Raw genomic sequence first — 23498 nt, forward strand, 5'->3', positions numbered from 1 at the left:
GCAGAAATGCAACAAAGATTGCTCCCTATAATCCCCTCTTTCTAACACAAACTACTCCGTCTCCTCTTCCTCACACAGAACATTCCCCATACCCCTCTTCCTCACACAGAATACCCCCATGCCCCTCTTCCTCACACAGGATACCCCCGATGCCCCTCTTCTTCACAAATAATACCCCCCATGCCCCTCTTCCTCACTCAGAATACCCCCCATGCCCCTCTTCCTCACTCAGAATACCCCCCATGCCCCTCTTCCTCACTCAGAATACCCACCATGCCCCTCTTCCTCACTCAGAATACCCCCCATGCCCCTCTTCCTCACTCAGAATACCCCCCATGCCCCTCTTCCTCACTCAGAATACCCCCATGCCCCTCTTCCTCACTCAGAATACTCCCCATGCCCCTATTTCTCACACAGAATACCCCCATACCCCTCTTCCTCACACGGAATACCCCCCATGCCCTTCTTCCTCACACAGAATACCCCCATGCCCCTCTTCCTCACTCAGAATACCCCCATGCCCTTCTTCCTTACACAGAATACCCCCATGCCCCTCTTCCTCACTCAGAATACCCCCATGCCCCTCTTCCTCACTCAGAATACCCCCCATGCCCCTCTTCCTCACTCAGAATACTCCACATGCCCCTTTTCCTCACTCAGAATACCCCCATGCCCCTCTTCCTCACAGAATACCCCCCATGCCCCTCTTCCTCACTCAGAATACCCCCATGCCCCTCTTCCTCACTCAGAATACTCCCCATGCTCCTTTTCCTTACTCAGAATACCCCCTATGTCCCTCTTCCTCACTCCGAATACCCCCATGCCCCTCTTTCTCACACATAATATCCCCATGCCCCTCTTCCTCACTAAGAATACTCCCCATGCCCCTTTTCCTCACTCAGAATACCCCCATGACCCTCTTCCTCACACAGAATACCCCCATTCCCCTCTTCCTCACACAGAATACCCCCATGCCCCTCTTGCTTACTCAGAATACCCCCTATGCCCCTCTTCCTCACTCAGAATACCCCCCATGCCCCTCTTCCTCACTCAGAATACTCCCCATGCCCCTATTTCTCACACAGACTACTCCACGTGCCCAGATTTTCCTATGTAGACTACTCTGAATGGCCCTCCCTTTCTCACACAGTCTGCTCATCATAGTCTCCTCTTCCTCTCACAGACTGTTCCCCAAGCCCCATTACACAGAAAGCTCCCAAACCCCATTTCACATAGAAGTTCCTTATGTATCTCACTCACAGACTTCTTCCCATCACTGCACTTTCTGAAATACTGCTCCCCAAGCCCCCTTTCTCACACAGACTGCTCTCAACATTGCCCATTCAGAGACAGCTCCCTATTCACCTCTTTCTCCCGCAGACTTCTCCCCATGCCCACCTTTCTACTGCTCCCTATGCCCTCCCCAATTTTCTCACATACAGTCAGGTCCATAAATATTGGGACATGGACACAATTCTAACATTTTTGGCTCTATACACCACCACAATGGATTTGAAATTAAATGAACAAGATGTGCTTTAACTGCAGACTGTCAGCTTTAATTTGACGGTGTTTACATCCAAATCAGGTGAACGGTGTAGGAATTACAACAGTTTGCATATGTGCCTCCCACTTGTTAAGGAACCAAAAGTAATGGGACAATTGGCTTCTCAGCTGTTCCATGGCCCGGTGTGTGTTATTCCCTCATTATCCCAATTACAATTAGCAGATAAAAGGTCCACAGTTCATTTCAAGTCTGCTATTTGCATTTGGAATCTGTTGCTGTCAACTCTCAAGATGAGATCTAAAGAGCTGTCACTATCAGTGAAGCAAGCCATCATTAGGCTGAAAAAACACAACAAACCCTTCAGAGAGATAGCAAAAACATTAGGCGCGGCCAAAACAACTGTTTGGAACATTCTTAAAAAGAAGGAACGCACCGGTGAGCTCATCAACACCAAAAGACCTGGAAGACCACAGAAAACAACTGTGGTGGATGACCGAAGAATTCTTTCCCTGGTGAAAAAAACACCTTTCACAACAGTTGGCCAGAGATCAAAACACTCTCCAGGAGGTAGGTGTATGTGTGTCAAAGTCAACAATCAAGAGAAGACTTCACCAGAGTGAATACAGAGGGTTCACCACAAGATATAAACCATTGGTGAGCCTCAAAAACAGGGCCAGATTAGAGTTTGCCAAACAACATCTAAAAAAGCCTTCACAGTTCTGGAACAACATCCTATGGACAGAGGAGACCAAGATCAACTTGTACCAGAGTGATGGGAAGAGAAGAGTATGGAGAAGGAAAGGAACTGCTCATGATCCTAAGCATACCACCTCATCAGTGAAGCATGGTGGTGGTAGTGTCATGGCGTGGGCATGTATGGCTGCCAATGTAACTGCTTCTCTTGTATTTATTGATGATGTGACTGCTGACAAAAGCAGCAGGATGAATTCTGAAGTGTTTTGGGCAATATTATCTGCTCATATTCAGCCAAATGCTTCAGAACTCATTGGACGGCGCTTCACAGTGCAGATGGACAATGACCCAAAGCATACTGCAAAAGCAAGCAAAGAGTTTTTTAAGGGAAAGAAGTTGAATGTTATGCAATGGCCGAGTCAATCCCCGGACCTGAATCCGATTGAGCATGCATTTCACCTGCTGAAGACAAAACTGAAGGGAAAATGCCCCAAGAACAAGCAGGAGCTGAAGACAGTTGCAGTAGAGGCCTGGCAGAGCATCACCAGGGATGAAACCCAGCGTCTGGTGATGTCTATGGGTTCCAGACTTCAGGCTGTAATTGACTGCAAAGGATTTGCAACCAAGTATTAAAAAGTGAAAGTTTGATTTATGATTATTATTCTCTCCCATTACTTTTGGTCCCTTAACAAGTGGGAGGCACATATGCAAACTGTTGTAATTCCTACACTGTTCACCTGATTTGGATGTAAATACCCTCAAATTAAGCTGACAGTCTGCAGTTAAAGCACATCTTGTTTGTTTCATTTCAAATCCATTGTGGTGGTGTATAGAGCTAAAAATTTAAGAATTGTGTCCATGTCCCAATATTTATGGACCTGACTGTATGTGCTTGTCTTCTTCCAGTCTGTGTCTTCCTCATCTCTGGTGCTGATAAAGACCATGATATGACCAAAGATTGTCCACTCATTTTAGCTGGATTTTTTTCTACCATTTGTGCAAGATCATGGCACAAACCATAGCATAACCACATTTTAATAGAGATGAGACAGGTAGAACTTACACAGACGGGATGGGACACACAGGAATGGGACAGGTAGAACACTGTGATTGGACCACCAGGAATTTGGCAGGCTGGGCCTGTTTACTATGAGGTCTACATACAACTGGCCAATTGGTCAGTAAATTTGGCACAAAGTAAAAAGGGTGCACAATATTCTGCCCCAATATTCTAAAGCCTCTTTACTCAAAGTACAGTACAATATACCGTTAAGTGAATGGCGTTTTACAAACTCCTACTTACAAGAAAAAAAATCTGCATAGATTTTAGGGCATACTAGGGATTTCCAAATATACAGCATACCCATATATGTGATTCATTTTATTGCAGACTTTACCATAGCAATATTCTTACATGTATGACTTACCAGAACATTTCTTTCACTGGACTTCCTCTGAATACTCCAGATCCATATGAAAACTGTGCATGCAGGTAATCCGCGTTTTAAAGATCCTGTAAACTAATCAGTATAATGGGAGCCAAATAGATGCAATAGGATTACTTTCACGTACATTTAGTGTGTGGATGTCATTTGAAAGAAAATGGAGAGTGGAAATCATGCACAAAGACCCTGATCTATCAAGACTTACATGTACTATGCCAGTAGGGGCATGGTTGTAGGGGTGCAGAGGTAGCACTCGCTACCGAGCCCAGGAGCCTGAGGGGGACCAAAGACCCTTGTGCCACATAAGAAGACACCGGTATTATAGAAATGGCATGCTGGTCAAGTTACACCTCTGGCTGGAGTGAAGGGGTTATATCAAGAATTTGGCATGGGGGGGGTGCTATTTAAATTTTTGCCTCAGGCAGCACGAAGGCTATGTGCTTCCCTGCCCCTGGCCGCAAAGCACTGAGGGAAAGGGGGCACAAGCTGAACTCTTGCACCAGGGTCAATGAACCTTTAGCTACCCCCTGTATACCAGTCTTGATGGGCCCTGCGCTGTCGGAGATATTTAATTCATGACGAGGTGCAAAATTTAAAGGGGTATTCCTGTTAGATGAAGTTATAAATAGGATATAAGTATTAGATAGGTGGGGGTACTACCACTAGGGTCCCCTCCAATCAGGAGAAAGGGGACCTCATAACCTGCGGAGCCCCATCGATCTAATAGCTTTCCCTGTGGATAGAAAATAACTTCATATAACCAGAATACTCCTTATGATTAAATACCTCCTCCGTCAGTCCATGCGTCAGACTGAAATGTACTCCAGCTCATTGCTGGCATAAATTTCAGTCATTATTTATGCCACTTTCTGGCAGAAATTATGATGAATGTGCTGTGGGTGATGGCCTTGCCCAAACACTGCCCCCTTTTTAGAAACTAGGCGCAACCGCATTTAAAAAGTCGCATAACAAGGTTTTGTGACTTCTCAGTGCCAAAACCATGGTGTAGGGACATGGTAAATCTCCCCGAGTCTCTTGGTAAATAATTATACCTCCCATTCTGCCAATAGAAACATAGAAACCCTAACTGAGGGCACTGCATTATAGAGGGGAAGATGCTGAGTACTTTTTCCTTCCAGGACACTCACCGTATTTGATGGGAATAATAGACATGTTCTGTTACAAACCGGATTCCCAAAAAGTTGGGACACTAAACAAATTGTGAATAAAAACTGAATGCAATGATGTGGAGATGGCAAATGTCAATATTTTATTTGTAATAGAACGTAGATGACAGATCAAACGTTTAATCCGAGTAAATGTATCATTTTAAAGGAAAAATACGTTGATTCCAATTTTCACGGTGTCAACAAATCCCCAAAAAGTTGGGACAAGTAGCAATAAGAGGCTGGAAAAAGTAAATGTGAGCATAACGAAGAGCTGGAAGACCAATTAACACTAATTAGGTCAATTGGCAACATGATTGGGTATAAAAAGAGCTTCTCAGAGTGGCAGTGTCTCTCAGAAGCCAAGATGGGTAGAGGATCACCAATTCCCACAATGTTGCGCAGAAAGATAGTGGAGCAATATCAGAAAGGTGTTACCCAGCGAAAAATTGCAAAGACTTTGCATCTATCATCATCAACTGTGCATAACATCATCCGAAGATTCAGAGAATCTGGAACAATCTCTGTGCGTAAGGGTCAAGGCTGTAAAACCATACTGGATGCCGGTGATCTCCGGGCCCTTAAACGACACTGCACCACAAACAGGAATGCTACTGTAAAGGAAATCACAGAATGGGCTCAGGAATACTTCCAGAAACCAGTCAGTGAACACAATCCACCGTGCCATCCGCCGTTGCCAGCTGAAACTCTACAGTGCAAAGAAGAAGCCATTTCTAAGCAAGATCCACAAGCTCAGGCGTTTTCACTGGGCCAGGGATCATTTAAAATGGAGTGTGGCAAAATGGAAGACTGTTCTGTGGTCAGACAAGTCACGATTCAAAGTTCTTTTTGGAAATCTGGGACACCATGTCATCCGGACCAAAGAGGACAAGGACAACCCAAGTTGTTATCAACGCTCAGTTCAGAAGCCTGCATCTCTGATGGTATGGGGTTGCATGAGTGCGTGTGGCATGGGCAGCTTGCATGTCTGGAAAGGCACCATCAATGCAGAAAAATATATTCAGGTTCTAGAACAACATATGCTCCCATCCAGACGTCATCTCTTTCAGGGAAGACCCTGCATTTTTCAACAAGATAATGCCAGACCACATTCTGCATCAATCACAACATCATGGCTGCGTAGGAGAAGGATCCGGGTACTGAAATGGCCAGTCTGCAGTCCAGATCTTTCACCTATAGAGAACATTTGGCGCATCATAAAGAGGAAGGTGCAACAAAGAAGGCCCAAGACGATTGAACAGTTAGAGGCCTGTATTAGACAAGAATGGGAGAGCATTCCTATTTCTAAACTTGAGAAACTGGTCTCCTCGGTCCCCAGACGTCTGTTGAGTGTTGTAAGAAGAAGGGGAGATGCCACACAGTGGTGAAAATGGCCTTGTCCCAACTTTTTGGAGATTTGTTGACACCATGAAATTCTGATTCAACATATTTTTCCCTTAAAATGGTACATTTTCTCAGTTTAAACTTTTGTTCCGTGATTTATGTTCTATTCTGAATAAAATATTAGAAGTTGGCACCTCCACATCATTGCATTCAGTTTTTATTCACGATTTGTATAGTGTCCCAACTTTTTTGGAATCCGGTTTGTACTAGAAATGCTTCCTGTTGATATCATGACAGAAACCAGAATGACCAAAAGTCAGTGGGGTCTATCAGGCATCAATTAACCCAGCACTACACTATTTTCATTTTTTTTGCTCTAGTGAAATGGAAATATTTGCAGAAATATGAAGAGAGCCTTAATGACATCCAGCATATTATTTTCACATAAAAGAAGAGACAGTACAGAAACCAGATGTTAAAAGGGTTGTCCACAATAGTTAAACATCTTAGACAAACCCCAAATTGGCTAAAATATAAAATAATGTTATACTCATTCTGTCTCCAGTGCTGTTTTCTGCGCCTGTGGTCCGGTACTCCTGCTGCTGCTTGTTTACAAACAGCAGGGGTGACCACATGACCACTGCAGCCAATCATTGGCTTCAGTGGTCTACTGCTTAGGACAGTGATTGCCTGCAGCAGTCACATGCCATAAACCTGCACATCACTGACATGGCAGTTTGTAAACAAGTAGCAACAGGAGGACCAGACCAGCGGAGCAGAGAAGGGCAGTGGAGAAAGCGTCCAGTAAAACACTTTTTATTTTAGCAAATTGAGGAGCTAGTCTGACTTTTTTTATTATCTCAGACAACCCTTTTAAAGGGAACCTGTCATTGAACACAGTGTCTGAGTTGCAGTATGTTATAGAGCAGGAGGAGCTGAGCAGATCAGATCGATATATAGCTTTGTAGGAAAAGATTCAGTAGAACTTCTAGTTTACTCATTTATATTTCTGCTCATTCTGGGCTTTGAAGTCACTGACCAATGGAGATATATACAGGGGCGACCGGGCTTGGCAGGGGGAGGGGGTCCGCTGCGCTCACATGTAAAGCAGCCTGGCATTTTCACTGTACTTAATGCCAGGCCCCGTCAGAGTGCTCATCTCACCTGCATGATATGCACTTCTCCAGTCTCTAGGCCTCCAGCATCAGGCCCCGGCGCTGCCACACTAAAACTAGTCACAAATTAAGCAGGTGGGTGGAGCCTAACCTATGTGGGTAGTCGAGGACACTACAAGGGGCTGTGGGAGGCACTACTGGGGGCAGGGGGGGCACTACTGGAACCATTACTGGAGGCAGTGGGGGACACTTCTAGGGGCTGTGGGAAGCACTTCTAGGGCAGTGGGGGGCACTACTGGGGCCATTACTGGAGTCAGTGGGGGACACTTCTAGGGGCTGTGGGGAGCACTAGTGGGGTTCACTACTGGGGGCTATGGGGGACACTACTGGGGACATTATTGGGGCAGTGGTGGACACTACTAGGGGCTGTGGGGGGCACTACTGGGGACTTTACTGGGGGCAGTGGGAGACACTACTGGGGGGCAGTGAGAGACATTACTGGGGGCATTACTGGGCAATGAGGGACCAGGGGTGTGACAATTGTGGACACGGGGTGCGACCGGGCACGGCGTGGGGGAGGGGCCCCAATCTAAAATTTGCCATGGGGCCCATAGCACTCTAGTTACGCCATTGGGTATATGAGTAATAAATGTTAGGTACATTGTTAACAGGACGGCATTTGGACTAAAATAACTAGAAAATTGGTTAGTATCCAGATCCCACCACTTATTGCTATATCTCCTGTTGTGATGGAGGTAGGTTAAAGATTATCCAAAATGAGGGCTGTTTTCCCAGCTGCTAATCTTCATGTGACTGCCACGAGGCCTGGAGGAAGGAGGTGCACAGCGCTGAACATTTCTTTCTGTACGAGAAATCCCAGCAGCTGTGTCTATATGCATTTATGAAGACACAGCTGCGCCTGGGATTTCTCGTACGGTATGGAGTGGCGTTCGCTCCTTCCCTGTGCAGCGTGCACACACGAGCGAGGGCCGGCCGGCTCTGCTGTTTACCTTGAACATTTCTTTCTGACATGAAAGTGCTCAGTACAAAGATATTATTACAACTGTATACATTCTTATGCTCCTAGCTCCCCCTAGTGGTGGCTGCAGACAGCCAGTTTAGTAATAATTTATGTGAAGGGAAGCAGTGATTTAGAGCTGTAAGGGGGAGATGTATCAATGTATTCATGCCAGTTGTCTGGTCTAAATACATTGAGAAATATGGTGTTCAGAATGAGTGCCATATTTGTGAATTACCTTTTTCCCACATAGACCTTGGATAAAGTGGATGAGGTGGAGGGAAACTTCTATTTCTTACAGTTTTATTAATTAAAATTTCTTCCACTGAACTAAAATAAAAAAATAAAAAAGTCATAAATCTGGGGCATTGAGCTTTGTGTTCTGCGTTGCCTGGCACTTATAAAGCATGTGTACTTGAAAGCTTGGGGGGTGGCATGCTAAATTTTGGTATGGAGCCCTATGAAATTTGTGTGTACACCCAAGTCTGTTTTCTTTACCTGTAGAATAGGTAAGTGCTCTGTTAAGTCTATATCCTCCACATGGACAAGTGTATTTATGCTTGAAGATGGGGATGATGGTCCAGTCCTCATCCCTAAAATGTCTCTGATCAATTTATGCAGATCTCCTTCATAGGCATCATGCATCTTTATGAATTCTTACATAGTTGGGACATCTCCCAGGCATTTGTATACTGCCAGAAAAACCTGAAACGCTATTTTATAGTAGAACTGAGCAATCACAGCAATAAGCTCTCCGAAAAATGTGTTTCCTGTCCTCTGATGAACTCCAGTAGCTCGAGACATCCGAGTGTGTGAGACTGAGATTGCATCTGCTTTATTTTCTTGTCTGGATTATGCCAGGTCCTGTTTCTTGATGTTTTAGCTTTTTGAAATCCCATTAGTAGAAAAGCCATTGAGGCATTTGTGTGATGAGAACATCTTTTGTGTTATGATAGGCTTTTATTCCCACAGCCAGAGATCCTCACAGCTCATAATGTTGTTCAATTTCTTTTTAGACTTTCCGCCTATCACAAATTAAGGAAGCTGATAAAGCAGAATACATACATTAACTGGCCTGAAGACCCCAAAGGCAATGAATTCTTCTGGTTCAAGCTTCGGAAAGCATTAGATGCTGGTGTATATGAAACGGACACAATGCAGCTTTCTGTGACTAACTGACAACAAGGATAAAAAGAAGCATCTGTACTAATGTATTGTATTTCCAGGATCGGAAATTGTGCCACATCACATGTAGCCTGAGATGGGATATATATCAATAAACATTTATCTAGACAAGATGTATCAAACTTCAACATTTATCAATACTGTCTAATGGTGAATCAGAGCTCAGCTTTCATTTTTCCAGAGCAGCTTAAAAAATGAAAGCTAAGCTCTGAGTTGTTGCTATGTTGCTTATTTTATGCGTATATTATGTGTGTGTGTGTGTATATATATATATAGAAAAGAAAAGGCTCTTGTATGAGCTGAAACGTTGCCATCCACATGGGTGAATAAACACCACTAGCTTTTACTTGGAGTGCTGTCCGTTTTTTCATCTCTATATATATATATATATATATATATATACACTCACCTAAAGAATTATTAGGAACACCTGTTCTATTTCTCATTAATGCAATTATCTAGTCAACCAATCACATGGCAGTTGCTTCAATGCATTTAGGGGTGTGCTCCTGGTCAAGACAATCTCCTGAACTCCAAACTGAATGTCAGAATGGGAAAGAAAGGTGATTTAAGCAATTTTGAGCGTGGCATGGTTGTTGGTGCCAGACGGGCCGGTCTGAGTATTTCACAATCTGCTCAGTTACTGGGATTTTCACGCACAACCATTTCTAGGGTTTACAAAGAATGGTGTGAAAAGGGAAAAACATCCAGTATGCGGCAGTCCTGTGGGAAAAAATGCCTTGTGGATGCTAGAGGTCAGAAGATAATGGGCCGACTGATTCAAGCTGATAGAAGAGCAACATTGACTGAAATAACCACTCGTTACAACCGAGGTATGCAGCAAAGCATTTGTGAAGCCACAACACGCACAACCTTGAGGAGGATGGGCTACAACAGCAGAAGACCCCACCGGGTACCACTCATCTCCACTACAAATAGGAAAAAGAGGCTACAATTTGCACAAGCTTACCAAAATTGGACTGTTAAAGACTGGAAAAATGTTGCCTGGTCTGATGAGTCTCGATTTCTGTTGAGACATTCAAATGGTAGAGTCCGAATTTGGCGTAAACAGAATGAGAACATGTATCCATCCTCTGATGGCTACTTCCAGCAGGATAATGCACCATGTCACAAAGCTCGAATCATTTCAAATTGGTTTCTTGAACATGACAATGAGTTCACTGTACTAAAATGGCCCCCACAGTCACCAGATCTCAACCCAATAGAGCATCTTTGGGATGTGGTGGAACGGGAGCTTCGTGCCCTGGATGTGCATCCCTCAAATCTCCATCAACTGCAAGATGCTATCCTATCAATATGGGCCAACATTTCTAAAGAATGCTATCAGCACCTTGTTGAATCAATGCCACGTAGAATTAAGGCAGTTCTGAAGGCAAGAGGGGGTCCAACACCGTATTAGTATGGTGTTCCTAATAATTCTTTAGATGAGTGTATATGTATATGTATATGTATATATATATATATATATATAAGTTGCAAGAAAAAGTATGTGAACCCTTTGGAATGATATGGATTTCTGCACAAATTGGTCATAAAATGTGATCTGATCTTCATCTAAGTCACAACAATAGACAATCTGCTTAAACTAATAACACACAAAGAATTAAATGTTATCATGTTTTTATTGAACACACCATGTAAACATACACAGTGCAGGTGGAAAAAGTATGTGAACCCTTGGATTTAATAACTGGTTGAACCTCCTTTTGCAGCAATAACGTTTCCTGTAGTTGCAGATCAGACGTGCACAACGCTCAGGAGTAATTCTTGACCATTCCTCTTTACAGAACTGTTTCAGTTCAGCAATATTCTTGGGATGTCTGGTGTGAATCGCTTTCTTGAGGTCATGCCACAGCATCTCAATCGGGTTGAGGTCAGGACTCTGACTGGGCCACTCCAGAAGGTGTATTTTCTTCTGTTTAAGCCATTCTGTTGTTGATTTACTTCTATGCTTTGGGTCGTTATCCTGTGGCAACACCCATCTTCTGTTGAGCTTCAGCTGGTGGACAGATGGCCTTAAGTTCTCCTGCAAAATGTCTTGATAAACTTGGGAATTAATTTTTCCTTCGATGATAGCAATCCGTCCAGGCCCTGACGCAGCAAAGCAGCCCCAAACCATGATGCCCCCACCACCATACTTCACAGTTGGGATGAGGTTTTGATGTTGGTGTGCTGTGCCTCTTTTTCTCCACACATAGTGTTGTGAGTTTCTTCCAAACAACTCAATTTTGGTTTAATCTGTCCACAGAATATTTTGCCAGTACTGCTGTGGAACATCCAGGTGCTCTTGTGCAAACTTTAAACGTGCAGCAATGTTTTTTTTGGACAGCAGTGGCTTCCTCTGTGGTATCCTCCCATGAAATCCATTCTTGTTTAGTGTTTTACGTATCGTAGATTCGCTAACAGGGATGTTAGCCTATCCCAGAGACTTTTGTAAGTCTTTAGCTGACACTCTAGGATTCTTCTTCACCTCATTGAGCAGTCTGCGCTGTGCTCTTGCAGTCATCTTTACAGGACGGCCACTCCTAGGGAGAGTAGCAGCAGTGCTGAACTTTCTCCATTTATAGACAATTTGTCTTACCATGGACTGATGAACAGCAAGGCTTTTGGAGATACTTTTATAACCCTTTCCAGCTTTATGCAAGTCAACAATTCTTAATCGTAGGTCTTCTGAGAGCTCCTTTGTGCGAGGCATCATTCACATCAGGCAATGCTTCTTGTGAAAAGCAAACCCAGAACTGGTGTGTGTTTTTTATAGGGCAGGGCAGCTGTAACCAACACCTCCAATCTCATCTCATTGATTGGACTCCGGTTGGCTGACACCTCACTCCAATTAGCTCTTGGAGATGTCATTAGTCTAGGGGTTCACATACTTTTTCCACCTGCACTGTGAATGTTCACATGGTGTGTTCAATAAAAAAAAAGTAACATTTAATTCTTTGTGTGTTATTAGTTTAAACAGACTGTGATTGTCTACCACATTGAAAAAATGTCAAGGGCAGAATCGAAGCGAATTTATGATTTTGGAAGTCTTATACCTAGAGGATTAAATGCAGATTTGGAGATTTTTGGCTTTCTTTAACATCATGGGACATATGTTTCTCTCTGACAGGTAATCGCATGCTTGACTGTTAATCAGTGCTGCGGCTCTCTCTCGGAGACACACATGTGTACCCTTTTCCCTACCCAATATTGTGTACCTAGAAAATGATTTACAATCCCAAAAAGAACCATTGCCATATCTTTGAAGTATAAAATCGACTCAACTCCTATATCCTGTTGATTGGTGGTTAAATCCATATAATATTAACAATTGGATGAATATTTGATAATATCCATTATATTCTGAACAATCCGAACAGGATGTCACATTTAATGGGAATTATAATATATGCAGCTTACATTTTATATATTTTTTATAACAAGATTGTTTCTTATAATTTTAAATTATATGTGTCTATGATGTTGAATATTACACAACACATGATGAAACATGACAAATGAACCAATTAGATATAAAATTAAACATGACCTCCAAAAATGGGTGATAAAAATCACTATAAAAGCTTAAGTAAAGCTGCTGCAACAAAATCCTTGAAGGACCTTATAACCTGGGAAGATCTGCAGCTTCTTTCAAAAAAACGCATGTGCCAAATAAAAACGCACTTAAAACGCAATAAAAACGCAAGTAGAAAAATTGAAAAATAATGCAATTTATGAAATACTAGATGAGAAAAAAATGGTGAGGATATATGTGAAAAAAGAAAAAATGATATCCAATGTATCTAGAATTGAAAAAAAGAAAAAAAAGAGAAAAAAATGATGTTGATAAATACTCCATGTCTGATTTTTGGAATTCCCAACCAGGAGTATAAAAACCAACCAAATATGGAGTAGGGTCATTACCACTGAAGAAGAGGAGAGGTGTCCTCGAAACGCGTTTGGTTTCCAGTGATCTGAACAAAGATCTATACATGACGCAGCTATAAGAAGATATTCCTAACATTCTTCGGGACAACAGTGCACTGTATCCCTGATCGGACGTAACGAAGCTTGTGCCTCATACAATTGGCAGAAGAAAACACCAAAGAACAAAATCCCGAGTGCCGCTACGTCACTTCTGGAGCGACGATTCTGTCTCCGACTCCACGTGGAACGCTGACTAAGGAACAGCCGGGACGCCGGCTCCCAGCAGCTCCCAAAATACTTGGGCGACCGTCCGACACAAAGGAGAAGGTAAGCCCACATAGTGGGTTGTCATTTAATACACTGTCTTAGAGTGTCGGACCGATATAGAGACAAGCCCGTACAGCGGGCTGGTACCATATATACCTTGAAACATCAGAGGGATTGATTACCATCAAAGTATACCTACAGAGTGGGTGTTATCAGATACATTCTGAACTGCCAAACTATACAGCCTGTTCGAAATATAAAAAGGAACATCATACTTAAAGCTTAATATAACTGAAGTATTTAAACATTGGATCTTTTTTACCACGAACAAAAAGGAGGTTCCTTTCTTGTTGCTATTTTCTCAAGGACCTGCAACATTGATAAAATGAACTTTTCACCTTGATTCATTTGTTACCACTGATACCAGACTGTTGTCATTTACTAATAGTGTATTGATTTGCACATTTTATTAATTTTTAACCTTTTATGTACCTATAATAAATTTGTGATCTGCAACTAAACCTTACGACTCCATGTGTTGAGAGTGCCAGTCTTCCAACATTTTATGTATTTTTCAGCCGTGAAGGGTGGTTCACATTTAGACTAGAGCACCTCATAGTGGATGCGAGTGGGTGAGCTATTTCCTATATCTCTTTTATTTTTGTGATTGTCTATTGTTGTGACTTAGATGAAGATCAGATCACATTTTATGACCAGTTTGTGCAGAAATCCATATCATTCCAAAGGGTTCACATACTTTTTCTTGCAACTGTATATATATAAACACTCACAGTATACGCACACATATCTGTAAATACAATCACAAGTAAAAACACAAAATAAACCATTTCATGACAAGTTATTACCATACTTCTATTCAAAGAATGACGATAGCAATATATTTTTCCAATTGTCACTTGTTTTCTTGATATTATTTTTCCGCAACTGCCAAAATATTCATAACCAAAGGTCGAATCTTGTAGGGGCAAATGCAATAGTTCTTCTTACTTACTCTTAATCCCACAATCACTCTCTCCCTCCTTCCTTTAAAGAGGTTGTCGCACTTCAGCAAGTGGCATGTATCATGCAAGGCACTTACTAATGTATTGTAATTGTCCATGTTGCTGCCTTGATTCATTTTTCCATCACATTATATACTTATCATTTTCATGGTTATGACCGCCCTACAATCCATCAGTGGTGGCCATGCTTGCATGCTATAGCAAAAAGCGCCAGCCTATGTGAGCTCCCACGGTCGAGGCCACCAGAGAGGCCGGCACTTTTTTCTATAGTGTACAAACATCACCATCGCTGCTGGATTGCAAGGTGGTCATAAGCATGGAAAAGAAAAGTGTATAATGTGATAGAAAAATGCATCCAGCCAGCAAAGGAGGCGATATGGACCATCTCAATACATTAGTAATTACCTTGTATTAACTTTGTCTACATGATAAATGCCATTTGCTGAAGTGACACAACCCCTTTAATTCCCATACCATACCTAAAAAGAACATTTGTGGAATCAAAGGAAATTATCTGAAATAAGGCATGCACGGTCATATTATATATAAATAAGAATTGATGCACGGTCATATTATATATAAATAAGAATTGTATTAGCATTTTTACCTCTGATACAGCGTGAATCTGTCTTGGAATCAAATTTGCACAATGGGGTTTAATACACATTATATAACATCTGCTTTTCTTTAGATTACATACCCCAAAATATCATTTAGCCAAAGCCTTTTCTTATGCAGTTGTTTCCTGAGGACAGGCCATCATTATAAAAATCCTAAGCTCTCTTGTTGGTTGAGTTTTATTTCAAAAGAGCCACATTTCTCTTTTCTTCTCATACTGATCTATTAGTTTCAACTGGATTGAAGCTAAAAAAAATCTTAGTCCATACTGATGTACCGTTTTGATGTCCACTATAGGATCAGATACACTTCTAGGGCCATATTCTATTTTCTCCACTAACAATCTTTAAAAAAAAAACATTTGTGACATGGCCTTACTGCCTCTGCAAAAGCATGAATACCCAGCATTCTCAAGGTTATGCAGACATCATAAGTTGATCCTTCTTATTTCTCCTCATATTCCCGAAAATGCAGTAAGGCCACTCTGCTGTTTTTGGTTTTCTATCCCCTCTCTTACGTGACATGGCCTCACCACCTCCAAAGAAACATGAATACATAACTTATTCTGGATTTCACAGACACCATACATCGTGAATTCTATTTAGATTCCTAAGAGAAAGAGGGGGATATCTCTTTCTATAAAATTTCTATAATGTAACCAAGGGATCGATTTAAGTTCCCGGGAAATATAAAACAATGGCAAAACACATTTAAGATATCCTATTAACCCTTTCAGTACCAAGCCACTTTTCACCTTAAATCCCAGGCCGATTTTTGGAAATCTGACATATGTCAATTAAAGTGGTAATAACTTTGGAACACTTTTACTTATCCAAGCCATTATGAGCTTGTTTTCTTGTGACACATTGTACTTCATGACATTATTTATAAAATAATCCAAAATTCTCAATTTTTGAAATTTTAATTTCTTTACTTTTGAGACAGATAGTAATACCTCATAAAATTGTTATCAATTAACATTCCCCATATGCAAAGAAAAAGGGGGTCAGTCAGCACATCCCAATGCGCAGAGGCATGTTGCTATGGCTGAAAACACTGTAAAACAAAACATGCAATGCAACAGCTCTCTGCAAGCCAAATAAAGTACAAAAATGCATAATAATTGCTAATGCTATACTTATAAATGAGAGATGCTTGGCAAATACATTTTGTACAAAATTATTCGAGCCCGTCTGCCGCACGTCAAGGCGATCTCTGTAAGACGGGTCCTAACACTAACTACTACCCTTTATGTGCCATGACGGCTACCATACAATTCAGGGAGTGTAAGTCCCACATTCCCATTCTGCTTTATGTTGGCATGATTTTGCAAATGTCATTAAATTTTTTTAGGGTGTTAGAAGGCTTTGAATTTTAGAAGCAATTTTTTCAAATTTTCAACAAAAATTCCAAAAATCATTTTTTTAAGCACTGATTCAGTTATAAAGTGATTTTAAGGGGCTAACATAATGGAAACCACCCATAAATGACGCCATTTTAGAAATTTTGCTTTTTTGGTAGATTTTTTTTGTTAGTCAATTTTTTCTTGCAACACAGCAAGGGTTAACAGCAAAATAAACCTTAATATACATTACTCTGATTCTGCAGTTTACAGAAATACCCCATATGTGGTCGGAAACTGCTCTGTGGACACATGGCAGTGGTCAGAAGGAAAGGAGCGCCATATGGATTTTGGAGTCAGATTTTGCTAGAATGGTTTTTAGGCACCATTTTGTATTTGAAGAGACCCTGACATAACCCTTAAAAAATATATTAAGGGGGGTACTGACCACTTTGTCCACCTGAACATTTTACGGAATTTTGAAACACTTGGCTGTGAAAATGAAAATGTTTCATTTCCAATAAAATGTTGCTATAGCCCCAAATTATTCATTTTCACAAGGGGTAACAGGAGAAAAAGCACCCCATAATTTGTTACCCATTTTCTCCTGAATACGGCAACACCCCATATGTGGTGGTAAACTGCTGTGGGGGCACATGGCAGGACTCGGAAAGGAAGGATTGCCATATGGCTTTTGCAACGCAGATTTTGATGGATTGGTTTGCGGGCGCCATTGTTTTTTAATTTTTGAGTGATTGTCTTTTGTGGGAGCTCATTTTTGCAGGATGAGATGACTGTTTGATTGGTACCATTTTGGGCTAAATACACCTTTTTGATCGCGAAATATTACACCTTTTGTGAGGCAAGGTGACCAGCAGAAAATAGCTGTTTGGCATTATTTATTTTATTTTATTTTTTACAGAGTTCACTTGACGGGGTGGATCATGTGATATTTTTATAGAGCCGTCGATATGGATGCAGCAATACCTAATATGCATACTTTTATTTTTTCCCTAATTTAAAAAAATTTTTACTTGAAACAATTTTTGTACATTTTTTTATTTGTAAAACTTTTTTTAAAAACTTTTTTTTACTTTATTTTTTGTCCCACTCTGGGACTTCAACTTTTGGGGGTCTGATCCCCTATACAATGCATTGCATTGTATTGTAATGCTTTGGCTGTAAGTATATTACACACTGTAATACACTTCAGCCTGCTTGCCTGTGACATCCAGGGGGCTGGATCTCACAGACTGACAGGGAAGGCAGCACCTAAGGAAGGCATCGGGCTGCCGTCCCAGCCATCGGGTCCCTGTCACAGTAGCGCGGGGACCCAATGGACACCGTCACCCAACAGGATACCGCACATGCCACGGTCAGCGCAGACCGTGGTTTCATATGAGTGACTGCCGGACCCCTGCAGCTGATCAGCGAGCCGTGGCTGTACGGCGATGGGATTTCCGACCCAGTTCCCAGCACCGTACATATACGGCGCTGGTATCGTACAGGTTAAGCAGTATAAAAATATGTATCTACCCTCCGGGTCCTTAAATGACCCTTAAAGGGGTTGTCTCATCTAGGATATGCCCCCATTGTCTGATAGGTGCAGGTCCCACCGGTGGGACCCGTACCTATCTCCTAAACGGAGCCCTGAAAGTGGTGGAGGGTGCACTGCGCATGCCGTCGGGCTCATAGAAGTGAATGGGTGTGGTGGCTGGTAATGCGCGGTGCGCTCCCATTCACTTCAATGGGGAGAGTGCTTGGTTGTGGCTGAACCGGAGTCCGACAGCCACCACTTTGGCCCGCTTTGTTCTCGATATAGGTGCAGGTCCCAGCGGTGGATAAGACAATGGGGGCATATCCTAGCGATATGAATATCCACGGCGTTAATATACAATGTGTTTAAAAACACACCTCGCCATTGCACGTTTTATGCTTTTTCATATTCCAAAGCTTGCAAAAACTGTCCCTTAACAGGGGCAGATGATGTTTAAACACACATGGTGTTATGAGATAAAAAATGATGCTCGGGGGACCAAGCGTCCTAAACTTATGCCTTTGCAGGGTCAGAATGTCATACAACATGCACAATATTTTATTGATTGTCAGAAGAAAAAGTGGCTCATTGCGAACAAGCCCAAAAAAAAAATCTCCCTTTTAATTGGGAGCAGCAACATTGCAATGTGGATGTGGAAAGAGTATAGGTATAGTGGCATGTGGCCGCAATAGTAGCGGCAGCAGGAGCAGCACAGCATGGAACATACAAGGCAGTATAACGGCTGTGTATGGGTAGTAGTAGTAGTGGTAGTGGTAGCAGTGGCATATGCTTTTCATTAATAGTGGTAGGGCTAAGGAATTAGCAGCTGAGGCAGTAGCAGCTGCGGCAGCAGCCACATGGTATATGTTTGCAGACAGGCAGTAGCATGACAGAGGCAGCAGCAGACTTACAGAATATGATGGTTGGCAGGCTGCAACTGTGGCAAGATGTAGCATCACCATTAAGGTCAGATCTATTCATCAGTCTCAGCTTGAGGAGCGTCAAAATCCTGCTCAATCGAGGCTTGGTTTATTTTGAGAAAAGTGATGTTTTGGACACTGGTGGAGGACAACTTGGTCCGTATGAGTGTCACCACGCTCCCGTGGAGCTAAAAACCCTCTCCGAGGTGACACTGGAGGCTGAGAAGAAAGAGAGCGTGCTGCGCCAGTTAAAGGGAATCTGTCACTAGCATATTAGCAAAAAAAAATTTTTATGAATCCATGTGTAATAAAGTACCTTATTTCCATATGTCTTGTTCTTTTTATTCTGTGTCTTGTCATTTCTTCAAAAAAACGCTTTTTATGATATTCAAATGAAGCTGTAAGGAGCCCAGAGGGGCGTTATTCTTTGTCCACGGTGCCCAGGAACGCCCCTCTGAAGTGCCGTGCCCGCCTAAATTTGAAAACTAAGAACTCCTCCAAGATCGCCTAAATCGCCTCCCAGAGGCGAGGCTAAGTGCTCTCCCCCCCCCCCCAGCGCCGGCAAACACCCCCGATCCTCCTCTCGCCTGCATCCAAAATCCCTCGCAGGCGCAGTGCCAGCGATTGCCTGCGCGATGATAAGACGACTGAGGGCAACAGCTTCAACAGTGTCACTGGGCATGCGCCGATCCCAGTGACGTGTTCGCTGTTTCCTCAGCCAGCTGGAAGCACTGCGCCTGCGCGGGATTTCGGATGCGGGCGAGAGGAGGATCGGGGGTGTTTGCCGCAGAGCGCGGCGCTGGGGGGGGGGGGGAGCACTTAGCCTCGCCTCTGGGAGGCGATTTAGGTGATCTTGGAGGAGTTCTTAGTTTTCAAATTTAGGCGGGCACGGCACTTCAGAGGGGCGTTCCTGGGCACCGTGGACAAAGAATAACGCCCCTCTGGGCTCCTTACAGCTTCATTTGAATATCATAAAAAGCATTTTTTTGAAGAAATGACAAGACAGAATAAAAAGAACAAGACATATGGAAATAAGGTACTTTATTACACATGGATTCCTGAAAAAAAAAAATTGCTATTATGCTAGTGACAGATTCCCTTTAAGGCCACTGTTCAAATCTGCCTGCCCAGAAATCCACAGAGTCAGGGAACTGAGAATGTGCCAAAGACTGGCCAGAGTTTAGGTAGGCCTGAACCTGGGCATTGAGGTGGGAGCTGTTGGCTTGCTAGTTGCTAACTGGCCTCAGCCTGTTGCGGGACGTGAAAAAACTGCTGCATCATGTTGAGGAGATTAAAATGACTGTTGTTGCTACTGCTGCTTGTGGCACCAGGAGGGGGTGACTATGCAGGGGGGCAAAGAGGGGTCTCCCTTTCAGACATGCTGGCAGAAGGTGTCTGCTCACTGTAAGCTTCAGCAAGCTGTGTACACAGTGTTTTCTGGTAATAACATAACTTTTCCTCCCTTTAGGAGGCAGGAAAACATTCTCCCATATTGCTTTGGTTGCAAGGATCTAAAATTATGGCTATCCAGTAATCATCAGACTGCTTTATTTTACCGATCCTCTTGTCACTGTATAAGCAAGCGAGTATACAGGTCGCTATTCTGGCCAGCGTGCCAGTTCTTTCCACCTCCGCCCCCACTGAGACGATTGGGTGTTGTGGCCTGTGTCACCGTCATCATCATCATCATCATCCTCTTTCTCCTCCGACTACAACCCCAATTCCTCCTTCTCAAGTGGCACCACCTCCTCCTCCCCCATGGGAGTTTCTCATTGTGGGTCCCTAACAGCTGCAGGGCAGATAGCAAGATGTGTTAGCTGTTCTTCTTCTTCCTCTTTCGTCATTACCTGTTGCATGAGCATCAGTGTCTCTTCAAAAATACATATGAGGGGGATGACGGACAACTGCAGTATGAACGGCAGAGCTGCCACTACTGAACCTAGAAACAACACTCCCTGCTAAGGTGCGCTGGTGCATGACAAAATCATTCACAGCTTTCCGCTGCTCATACAGACGCTCAAGCATGTGCAGTGTTGAATTCCATTGAGTTGGAACGTCGCAGATTAACTCAGGACCTCAAGATAGGTCATCAATATCAGATCGGCGGGGGTCCGACGCCCGGCAACACCGCCAATCGGCTGTATGAGGCAAAGACCATAGACAGCAGCAGCGGACAGGAAGAAAGAAAGGAGACACTGCATGCGCCGTCTCCTCATACAGCTGATCGGTGGGGGTGTCGGACCCCCGGCAATCTGATATTGATGACCTATCCTGAGGATAGGTCATCAATAGTAAAAAGCCAGGGCCGGACTGGGGATAAAAACCAGCCCTGGAAAAAGTTGCACACCAGCCCCACAGCATTGCGTCATTATTTACTTGTTTATAATAGGAGAAAGCATTAATTTTAAAACACGTGTGTAAACACGAATATGAACTTTGCCCCACGATAGCTCTTTTGTTGAACCCCCATAAAAACTTACAATTACTTGACTTGGCCCTTGGGGATCTCGGACACCACTTCAACACTTTGGCCCGGGGCTCGGCGGAGCTGATGTTGTGTTTTATCCTAATGAGAAAGATTTCATAATAAGGATTTGGAGAAGGGGCAGAGGGATAGCAGAGCAGAGAGAGGCTGGTGCTGCTACTAGGGGGTCATACCATGGGGGAGTAATAAAGCCCACCATAATGCCCCCCCAGTAGTAATAATTCTCCTTATAATATGCAAAACATACCCCTTTGTAATGCCCCCAGTTGAGCTAATGTTCCCATAATGTGCCAATATAAAATACCCCTTCTCAGTGCCCCGTAGATGACCCCCATAGTGCTCCCCCCTTCCCCATAGTACCCACCATAATGTGTCCCAGTATAAAATGCCCCTATACAGAGCCCCCATATAAATTACCCCTTCTTTTTAGCCTCAGTAGATGCCCCTATAGTGCCCCCCAATAATCTGCAGTAAGATGTGCCCCCATAGATGCCCCCAATCATGTGCCAGTAATAAGAGCCCCCCAACCATCATGTGCCAGTAGCCAGAGCCCCCCCATATAATGTGCCAGTAGCCAGAGGGCCCCGATACCATGTGCCAGTAGCCAGAGTGCCCCCAATCATGTGCCAGTAGCCCCCCCATATCATGTGCCAGTAGCCCCCCCATATCATGTGCCAGTAGCCCCCCTTATCATGTGCCAGTAGCCCCCCTTATGTGCCAATAGCCCCCTTATGTTCCAGTAGTCCCCCTTATGTGCCATTAGCCCCCCTTATCATGTGCCAGTAGCCCCCCTTATCATGTGCCAGTAGCCCCCCTTATGTGCCAGTAGAGTAGCCCCCCTTATGGGCCAGTAGCCCCCCTTATCATGTGCCAGTAGCCCCCCTTATCATGTGCCAGTAGCCCCCCTTATGGGCTAGTAGCCCCCCTTATCATGTGCCAGTAGCCCCCCTTATGTGCCAATAGCCCCTTATGTGCCAGTAGCCCCCCTTATCATGTGCCAGTAGCCCCCCTTATCATGTGCCAGTAGCCCCCCTTATCATGTTCCAGTAGCCCCCCTTATCATGTGCCAGTAGCCCCCCTTATCATGTGCCAGTAGCCCCCCTTATCATGTGCCAGCAGCCCCCCTTATCATGTGCCAGCAGCCCCCCTTATCATGTGCCAGCCCAGTAGTCCCCCCTTATCATGTGCCAGTCCAGTAGTCCCCCCTTATCATGTGCCAGCCCAGTAGTCCCCCCTTATCATGTGCCAGCCCAGTAGTCCCCCCTTATCATGTGCCAGCCCAGTAGTCCCCCCTTATCATGTGCCAGCCCAGTAGTCCCCCCTTATCATGTGCCAGCCCAGTAGTCCCCCCTTATCATGTGCCAGCCCCGCCCGGTAGTCCCCCCCTTATCATGTGCCAGCCAAGTAGCCCCCCTTATCATGTGCCAGCCCAGCCCAGTAGTCCCCCCCTTATCATGTGCCAGCCCAGTAGTCCCCCCCTTATCATGTGCCTGCCCAGTATTGTACCTATATAAAAAAAAAAAAAAGAAAACACTTATACTTACCTCCAGCGATGTGATGCGATGCAGGCCGCCTCTTCCGGCCTGTGTCCCTCGCTATACGGCTCAGGCGACGTCATCGCGCCGCCTGCACCGGCCTCTGATAGGCTGCCAGCACTAGGCCGGCAGCCTATCAGAGGAACAGGAGGGGGCACACCTCTCCCTTCTCTGCCGCAGCACAGGCATCTGTATTGCCGTCCTGAGGACGGCAATACAGATGACTATGGAGATGAGCGCTTCCACAATGGAAGCGCTCATCTCCTGCTCTGCCCGGCCGCCCCCACTTGTCACCAGGTCCGCGGCCTTGCGGCACTCAGGCCTGCCGGCCTACCGGGAAATTTCCTGGTATCCCGGCAGGCCAGTCCG

The 23498-nt window shown here is 43.9% G+C and overlaps 1 protein-coding gene across 1 annotated transcript in view; it reads left to right on the plus strand.

Annotated features, from left to right (window-relative positions):
- The window catches only part of LOC121003259 (toll-like receptor 13), a 93372-nt gene extending 83652 nt beyond the window's left edge, over positions 1–9720 (plus strand). Inside the window, exon 3 of the mRNA XM_040434956.1 lies at positions 9305–9720. Within this exon, the coding sequence (XP_040290890.1) occupies positions 9305–9467 (163 nt within the window). The 3' untranslated portion in view covers positions 9468–9720. The remainder of the gene's footprint in view (positions 1–9304) is intronic.
- The last annotated feature ends 13778 nt before the right edge of the window (positions 9721–23498 follow it).

Source organism: Bufo bufo, chromosome 1, assembly GCF_905171765.1.
Source record: "Bufo bufo chromosome 1, aBufBuf1.1, whole genome shotgun sequence".
Lineage (NCBI taxonomy): Eukaryota > Metazoa > Chordata > Amphibia > Anura > Bufonidae > Bufo > Bufo bufo.